This window comes from Sinocyclocheilus anshuiensis, unplaced genomic scaffold (assembly GCF_001515605.1).
Source record: "Sinocyclocheilus anshuiensis isolate Anshui unplaced genomic scaffold, SAMN03320099.WGS_v1.1 scaffold1625, whole genome shotgun sequence".
NCBI classification, from domain to species: Eukaryota; Metazoa; Chordata; class Actinopteri; order Cypriniformes; family Cyprinidae; genus Sinocyclocheilus; species Sinocyclocheilus anshuiensis.
In genome coordinates this window covers 128,520-137,834 of record NW_015539802.1, presented here as the reverse complement: position 1 = coordinate 137,834, position 9,315 = coordinate 128,520, and the positions used below count along the sequence as shown (strand labels likewise).

The following is a 9,315-nucleotide window of genomic DNA, read 5'->3' as shown; positions in this document are numbered from 1 at the left end:
TCCACTATTCTGGACAAGCCAGGATCATACATGAAACTCTCTGTGCCTAACGAGTCCAAAGCTCTGTAACATTTTCCATCCCATACTCACACACACACACATGCACAGCTGGAAATAATAGCCAGTCCCATGCAGGCTGAGGAGAAACCCACTTGTGTGTTCAAATCGAAAGAACAAATGAGTGCATTTCCCTTCCCACACACACAGACGGCCTGTTTGACCTGCAAATACATCAGTTCATTGTCCATTGGAGGATAGATACTCTCTTTATGTCTCTCTGACATACTTCATGCCTGCTCTACTTGGCATACAAGCGAACAGGATCACAACCTCAGGGCTTCCTTCAGTCTACTATCAGTAACAAAAAGGTGAATTGGAGATGTGCCCTCTGCTGGAGCATGAGATGTCAATCAAATAACATCACTAGATGTTCAGCCACACAACATGCTATTTCCACAGGCAATGATGTTTAGAGGCCGCTGATGTCCATTCAATTAGAGGATACTTAAACTACTGGGCTGACCGGCTAAAATGAGGCACTCGACATCAACCTAAGCACATTTCAAATTACTGTCTAAGGCTGCAAAAAGAAAAAGTCTTCACATCTGCCTGTTTTCCTTGAAGTGGTGATGCGTGATTCAAGAATGAGTCCGATTTTTTCAGAGAAACGTTTAAAATAAGCCTGCTGTTTAATAATCATTGGAAAATGTAACAAACGTGCAAATCCATTAGAAATGGACTTTTACATTAACTGTTCCCTCCTGGTGGAATGACCTGCCCAACTCGATTCGAGCAGCTGAGTCCTTAGCCATCTTCAAGAATCGGCTAAAAACACATCTCTTCCATCTTTATTTGACCCTCTAACTCTAGCACTCTCTATTCTAATTCTATTCTTTCAAAACCTGTCCCTTTTAGACTTGCACTCTATTCATTTACTGCTTGTTTTCTTAAAAAAAATAACACTAGCTTTTCTAATCTTTTTGTATTCTATTTGTTATCTTTTTATTTATTATACAATTAACAAAAGCAAAAAAGGCCTCTAACACTAGCTTGCTCTATTCTTTTTGTATTCTATCTGTTTTCTTTTTATTTATTATATAATAAAAAAAAAAACATTGCTATGTGTACTGCGTTAAGCTAACTGAGACTTGTTATAGCACTTGCACATCATTGCTCTTTTGTTGATTTTGATTGCTTCCATTGTCCTCATTTGTAAGTCGCTTTGGATGGAGGACGAGCGTTTTGTATCTCTGCTCCCACACTCTGGAATTCTATTCCCAAACACATTCGTGATCTTTCTTCATTACAGGATTTCAAAACCCACCTTAAAACATATCTTTTCTTTTCTTGTTTCTCTGATCTCTGACTGCATGATCTGATTCATGCCATGGATTTCATGTTTATCTGTATTTTTTTGTTTGTTTTTTTTTGTCTGCTGTCATGTTTATCTGTTTTGATATTGTAAAGCGCCCTTGAGTATTGAGAATTTTTTTATTATTATTATTATTATTATTATTATTTGCTTTATTCTTTTGCTCTGTAATGCTCTGTCTGTGGTTCATATTCAAATGTAGATGTGAACTTTTTTTCGACACCTACATTTATGTTAAAGTATTATATTAGTGTTATATTAGCATTTTATATGAATAAATACCCATTCACACTAAGGATGATAGCTATAACAATAACTATAAAGTTGTAATAATTTGATAAGAGTAACAGAGGGCCACAGCTATAATGATAATTGCACAAATGAGCAATATCTCTGGAATCTTTCAAAAAAAATGTTTTTCCCAGCTGATGAACTACTACTGTTAATTCCACACCACAGGTTAGCATCGTTTGGTGGACGAGCGTTTTGTATCTCTGCTCCCACACTCTGGAATTCTATTCCCAAACACATTCGTGATCTTTCTTCATTACAGGATTTCAAAACCCACCTTAAAACATATCTTTTCTTTTCTTGTTTCTCTGATCTCTGACTGCATGATCTGATTCATGCCATGGATTTCATGTTTATCTGTATTTTTTTGTTTGTTTTTTTTTGTCTGCTGTCATGTTTATCTGTTTTGATATTGTAAAGCGCCCTTGAGTATTGAGAATTTTATTATTATTATTATTATTATTATTATTATTATAAGAGTCTGCTAAATGACTAAATGTAAATTAAAAGATTTATCTCTCTGTCATGGAACCTGCATTAAACTATTTAACAATCAATTCAAAAGAAATCTATACCTGTATGATATGATGCTGTAGGCTGGTTATTTCATTTGTCATAAAGGGGGGGGGCCTTTTTCAGTTTCAGCACATGCCCCTCAAAAGGTCTGTGCAGGGCCCTGCTGGCTACCCATCAGCGGTTTGGAAAATGGATGGATGGATGATTCAGCTGCAGGAGCCACCTTCAGGCAAGACGCGAGAACTCAGTCGGCATGACCCTTATAGTGCATTTTGGGTATTCTCTAGCTGTTGAGTGTTCATCGGTTGTACACTCGTTATTGTGGGTCATTATGGGATTGAGTGCCCTCAATAACATCTACTATGGTTTCGGAGACCACTACAGATGGGTGAACTAACTATGAGGTTAACTGTAAAATTGAGGTTAAACTGCAAACACACTTCCTCAAGAAGTCATTTTCACACCCAATAGACACTGTATTATCACATGCACTGCACACTTCTGAAGAAATCTTTATCACAGTTTTATTCCAGGGAAAGGAGGTTTCAAGTGGATGAGATTATTCATCCCTATTTACCCACACCACCTTTCTTTCCTCATATCTCACAACGATATGTAATGAGCGGTTACATGGGTCACAAAAAGACTGTCATTCAAATAAATAAAGAGCCATTCAGAATAGGGAATTATTGTTATAGCCTATTATATGATAGGATAATTATTGTAACTACATTACCATTAAAAAGTTTGCAATTGGCAAATTAAAATGTAAAATTTTTACCTGTGATGGCAAAGCAGTTATTACTCAAGTCAACTAGGAAAACCACTTACATGAAAATTAAAAATTAATTAATGTGCTGATTCGTTTTTTCAGATGATGAAGTTACACTTGCATTTCTTCCAGGTCACTGTACTCTTTCTAGTTACATTTTGTGATTGTTTTTTTAAATGACCAAACAACACAATTGTTCATCTTACTCTTTTTTTTAATAGATGAAGGCCGCTCTATACATGATTATCTTGAGAAAGCAAGCAAACTGAATCTAACCGGCTCGTAGACGGCACAGATGCACAAGAAGATGGGAAGCTCTGACTGGTGCTCAACTGGACACTTCACTGAACAATTCAAACCAAACACCGGCTTCATTTGCAACAGTCAAGAGAAGACTCTCAGTCAGATGCCATGGACTTTGCTCAATTTTATGCATGCTTGGTGAATAAACCAATCATTTTCTGTCAAAGAAATTCCAAACCTGTCATTGTAATTCCAAACCTTTGAATGGTAGTGTACATTAAGACATACAGACCACTTACCGTGCTGCACGTCTGCTGTTGAAGAGGATGTTTGTTTTCTTCATCAAACTGAACGGCAATCTTCAGCTCACTATGTGTGTCATTCTCTATCCCTCTCTCTGTACTGAGTCTCTCTGCTTTGACTCGGTGGCTTTGCAAACCCTCCCTCACTACTTTTCGCCTTCCTCAGGTTCTGTTCTGCCATCCAAAATAAATATTTAACAGTCAGACAACGTGATCAACAACCAAAGGTCACGTCCCACTCACTCCGCCTCTCTCCTCCCCCTCTTTATGATTTTCCCACCCTTATAACTTAGTTTCTGGGGTTTAACTGGAACTAATGATTTAATGCTGATGGCCGACTGATTGGATTTGTTGCCCACTGCAGAAACAAATGATACAAGAAAGCACAACACCAAAGATCTGCATTTATAGGCTTAAAATAAGTCAGTATTTTGCACCATTTAGTCACTGCGCTATACAGCCCTTTGTGCATTTAATATTTAATAATTTTACCTGGTCCAACCTGAACTCAACAAAACGAATCATGGTATATTTTATTATTAAACATTTGCATTAATTCGATTTATCATATTTCTAAATGTACTTATTCAAATACCTTAGAATTAGGCAAAATCTGTTATTTGTGGAGAAAAAGATGAATCAGTTGAAAACGTATGAACATGGTCTATACATAAGCAAGATTCAATTCTTTAAAATGTTCGGTTTAGCAAATGGATTGTGTGATAAACATATAAACCTGGTTTTGTGCATTTAAAACAGACAAATATGCATCACAGATTATTAGTTTATGCTAAAGTTAGGTGCAATCCAAATTAATGAAAATTTTATTTGCAAAAAATATATATAAATCTTTAAACCTCCTCACATAAATTGGCATAAACATTTGTGGGGGGAAAAGTCTTTCCCTCAGAACATATTTATGATCTTTAAAATGTAGTTCGCTGTTGTCTGAAGGTCAATTTAGTTTTATTAACTTCACTTGTAACATACCAGCCAAAAAGAAAAATGTGGTAACTTACTGTCATTTTAGTTTGGAGGACAGAATTAACAAATATTATACTAATTTAAGAGGATTTTAAACTAGATGTTTGAAATAAACATACAAAACCACTGCTACAGAAACACACATTTGTAAATTTAGACTTTTAACTCAAAACTCTTTGTGACAACTAGCCCCGGTGCTATTTTGACTGGTTTAAATGTTATGTATTAGGGCCTACCATTTCAAAAAGAAGATCATATCAAAATAAGCATTATCCTGAGATCATTTTCCCCCTGTATTTCTCAATATTCCCTAAAATCCTAAGTAATCTATGGTATTTCAACATCAAAAAGCCAGAAACTAACAAACTAAACCAAATATAGCACTTTCTCTTCTTAGTACACACTGCATTTCTCGCGCCCAAATCCGTGATTCCTCTTCTCCACCCTTCCTGACTATTTTCAAATAACTTACTATTTTAAAGGGAAAAGTTCACTCACGTTTAAATTTAGACTTTCTCTGCAGCACTGCAGCACTATTCATATCGATGAACATTGAACATGAGCGTCGTAAAACAATTTGGATAAGAATCATAGATAAGAATAACCATCAGTAAACTTTCGTAAACGTTTCTTCTGTGTTGCTGGGAGTTTCTGTTTTCCTATAAAATACTGACACCTGGCAGAAAAGTGCAGTAGTGCACGACCAGCATAAAAATCAATCAAACAAACTGTTTACATAAAATGTATTTAATACAAAATAAAAAAAATACATTATTCATATACATAAATAGATATTTACATATATTTACATCATATTATTTACATTATAGATTTAGAACATCTCAGCATACGTATAAATATACATATAAACAAATATAATCAATATGACTCAAAATAAAAATAAATATTCATTTAAATTCAGTGCATTTATTCAAAGCGACTTACAAAACGGAGTAAAATATATATATATACAACATCTGCACAGTGCAGTGACAGATTTGTACATTACAGCAGCACATAAGAACTTAAAATACATTCAAAGTACATTCAACAAACTGTATGGCCACTTGAGCTGGGAAGAAAGCTAGTGGTCATAGGGATGGAAGGAACCCAAGGGCTGACGACACAGAGGACAGGTCCCAAACATCATGTGAACCCTCATGGCGCATGGAGTACACACACATTTATGACCGCAGCTCAGACAACAGTTTGCCACATTACTGTAACACACCACACACTCCTCACAGTCTGGAGCTTCATTATCTAAAGCAAGAAAAGAGAGGAGTTTAGGTGGTGAAATTAGGTGTACTAGGCCATAATATAGCTGCCTCGTGCTTGTCTGATTCTCACCTGTGCTGTCAAGGTGATGGTTTCTCAGGTTTCTCTGTTCCAGCATGCTCATTTGTTTCTTTCTCTCCTGTGTTTCTTTATCTTCAGTGTGTCTGACGTGTGTGAGAGCAGGACAGGACCGACTGGTGAAGACCCAGCGCTTCATTTTGGAACCTATATACAGAGACCACATCAACTGTTAGGACAACTCAAGTCTAAGACAACTCAAAAAAACAAGCTTTTATTTATGATAACGCTTGAGTGTAGCTTAGGTCAGGGGGTTTCAAACTTGGGGCCGCAAGAGATCCGTTAAATCTCTTTGGATTTTACTAAATGTATTTTTAGAGCCGTCAAAGTTAACAGGTACATTTAAGATACTAATGAATTCGTTTGTTGTACATGACTTATTTATTTTACAATCACATTCACAATATTATTATTTGTATCTTATTATCTGTTAATAATTAATATTACTAATAATAATTTTATCTTTAATTTTATTAATTTTATCAGTACTATTTTTATATTATGCTTTCTAAAGGCTGGTCAGAAATCATGAGATTAATTGAGATTATTTTATTCTACTCAAATACTATGACAAATCAATCAAGTACAGTTTTCTAGATAATATTTTAACTATTTTCTTTACAATGACAATATAAAAAAAAAACATTTTTTTTATTTAGCAAACATCATTAATTCATTTGAATTAATCCTAAATTAATTTGCTGTTTTTATAATATTTTTGCACACTGCATAAATGGGTTTTTCATGAATATTACGCATTTATATTTTTAGGAAAGGGGCATCATATATATCAAACCCCTGGCTCTTTCTCTTACAGAACAATAAAACATAATTTGATATAACATCATACTTTAAACACATACCACAAAAATAAAGATATTTTGATTGTGTGTGTGTGTGTGTGTGTGTGTGTGTGTTAGGGTCAGTAAGGTTTTTTTTTATTTGATAAATTAATACTGTATTCAACAAGCTAAGGATGCATTAAATTGAACAAAAGTGACAGTAAAGACATTTATTATGTTATAAATAGTGCTGACAAATGATTAATCGTGATTGATCGCATCCAAAAGAAAAGTTTTTATTCACATAATATATGTGCGTGTTGGAAGCATAGTCGACTGGAAGTCAATGGGTACCGTCAACTGTTGCCCACATTCTTCAAAATATCTTCTTTTGTGTTCAACATAAGAAAGAGACTCATACAGGTTTGGAACAGCTTGAGGGTGAGTAAATGGTGATAGCATTTTCATTTTTGGGTGAACTATCCCTTTAATCCAGTCAGAGCACAATATGACAGAACAGAAGGCTCACCGAGCATCGTGACTGCCGTGGTCTGCCCATAGACGTCAATCATCGCCCAGACGGGCCACTTGGGGTTCAGGGTGGTCTGTTCCGTGTGTGTTCTGCCATCAGAGCTTCGTATCCTCACACTGCCGTTCTTCTTCAGCATGAACTCAATCTCTGAGCCAGGGCGACAGATGTGCTCGGGGACTATCACTGCGGCGTACAGCGGAGAGTTGGTCAGGTCTGGGATGGCCAGAGCGGGTAAAGCTGTCTGCTCGGGTGACACATGAGCGAATCCGAGCCGCAGCGCTCCGTGCCAGGCTCCGCCGCAGCGCTCGACCCGCAGGCGCAGCTTCTCCTCGGTCTTCACCGCTCGCCCGCTGAACGTCAGCCCGTGGCAGAAGGACGACTCGTCCCTGGAAACCCGACGCCCGCCGTCACTCAGCGTTATCAGACGACCCTTCACGTCTGAGTGGAAAGAAATCGCTTTCAGGCTCCACCGCGTGTCACACACGCACTTGACTTTCTCTGGAGGAGAAATAAGACAAGTCTGGCGTTAGAGATTCATCTAAGCGGTGTAGCTCTCTCTGTTTTGATTCATCTGTCTCTTTTGCAACTTTCGTTAACACGGGACTTTCCAGTGCGTTTGATTCGCGAATCATTCTTTTGGTTCAAATGACTCGAGAATCGAACTGATCTGAGCGCCTCTCGAGTCAATCCTCGTTGAACTAAAAATGAACTACCAATTGTTGCATATATTTACGACGTGACAGTTTTATAAACACACATATGAAACAGTGTTGGTTTGATTCTCAGCCAAAAGAATACAATTACGTTTTGTTTAATGTAAATACAAATTCCATTTAGGTTCTAACTGACACGAATCATGTCTGCAACAACCTGAACTAGGATACATGAAATTACAATCAACACGCTTATTAAAAAAACTTCAAATGTAATAAATGTATGTTTAATTATAGAAGTTGAAGTGATTCTTTGAAACGGACTGACAATTACGTTTTGTTTAATGTAAATACAAATTCCATTTAGGTTCTAACTGACACGAATCATGTCTGCAACAACCTGAACTAGGATACATGAAATTACAATCAACACGCTTATTACAAAAACTTCAAATGTAATAAATGTATGTTTAATTATAGAAGTTGAAGTGATTCTTTGAACCGGACTATTCGAACGAGGCCGCTGCTCACTGACAACACCACTGAAGTTTCCTTGTGCATCATATCACAGACATAATCAAGCTCGGACTCTCCAACGTTGCACGGTGAATCATAATTACATATCATTAACACATAATATAAACTGTATCTAATTATTTCATTGACGATGTAATGGTATGCATTATTGTTAATTAATTGGTTGGTTAACTTTCTTAAAACAAACAAAATATAAGTTAATTTTAACTTGCAACTTGCTAAGTTACATTTTTATATACCAACATAATTCTCTTTAAACTTGACATTTTCTTTTTCATTAAGAGATATTATAAAAAATAACATTAAAAAAAGGTACCATTTGCCTATTTCATCTTCTTACCTTTCTTTTTTTCTGTCATCCTGTTTTCTTAGCCAGCTCTTGGTATCTTCTTCAGTATTTCTGTTTCTGTATCTTAAGTGGATAGGGAATCTGTTGCTTTTTAAATGCACGTGTTGTGGTTTATAGCTAAACATTTCTCGAGGAGGGACTATTGAGGGCGGAGTCTGGAAATTTACCTTGAGGATGACTCCATTCCTCGGCAGTAAAAAAATGACAGCAGTTGGGATTTTTACGTATTTAGTCATCCAAATGTTTTTTTCTGCGTACAAACGGGAAAGCAAAAGGAGGTATTTGGGGGTTTCAATGAGTCCTTTTGATCATGTGGATTCACAGTTTCCCATTAGCATGCTGCTGACTACTGTTGTGCACCAGACTCCGAGTACTTTCACTTTTCCTCTTTTGTTTTTACATTTACATTTACATGTAGTCATTTAGCAGACGCTTTTATCCAAAGCGACTTACAAATGAGGACAATAAAAGCAGTCAAAACTAACAAAAGAGCAACAATATATAAGTGCAAATGACAAGTCTCGATTAACCTATCGCAGTACACGTCGAAAGGTGTATATACCTGTATATATATATATATATATATATTACACACACACACACACACACACACACACACACAAAAA

At 36.2% G+C, this 9,315-nt stretch overlaps 2 protein-coding genes across 2 annotated transcripts in view; both read right to left on the bottom strand.

The window, feature by feature from the left end:
- LOC107683878 (vinexin-like) overlaps positions 1-5,069 on the bottom strand; it is a 55,191-nt gene extending 50,122 nt beyond the window's left edge. The window contains exons 1-2 of the mRNA XM_016479929.1: positions 4,979-5,069; positions 3,494-3,670 (exon numbers count right to left, since the gene is read on the bottom strand). The gene's annotated coding sequence lies outside the window, so the exon portion shown is untranslated. The remainder of the gene's footprint in view (positions 1-3,493; positions 3,671-4,978) is intronic.
- Positions 5,070-5,479: 410 nt separating this feature from the next.
- LOC107683905 (E3 ubiquitin-protein ligase NEURL3-like) lies at positions 5,480-8,759 on the bottom strand. The gene is made up of 4 exons (XM_016479968.1): positions 8,681-8,759; positions 7,148-7,648; positions 5,831-5,983; positions 5,480-5,743 (listed from the first exon to the last, which is right to left on the bottom strand). Exons 1-4 carry the CDS (start codon positions 8,697-8,699, stop codon positions 5,565-5,567), a joined length of 852 nt encoding a protein of 283 aa, XP_016335454.1. The 5' UTR covers positions 8,700-8,759; the 3' UTR covers positions 5,480-5,564.
- Positions 8,760-9,315: the final 556 nt, after the last annotated feature.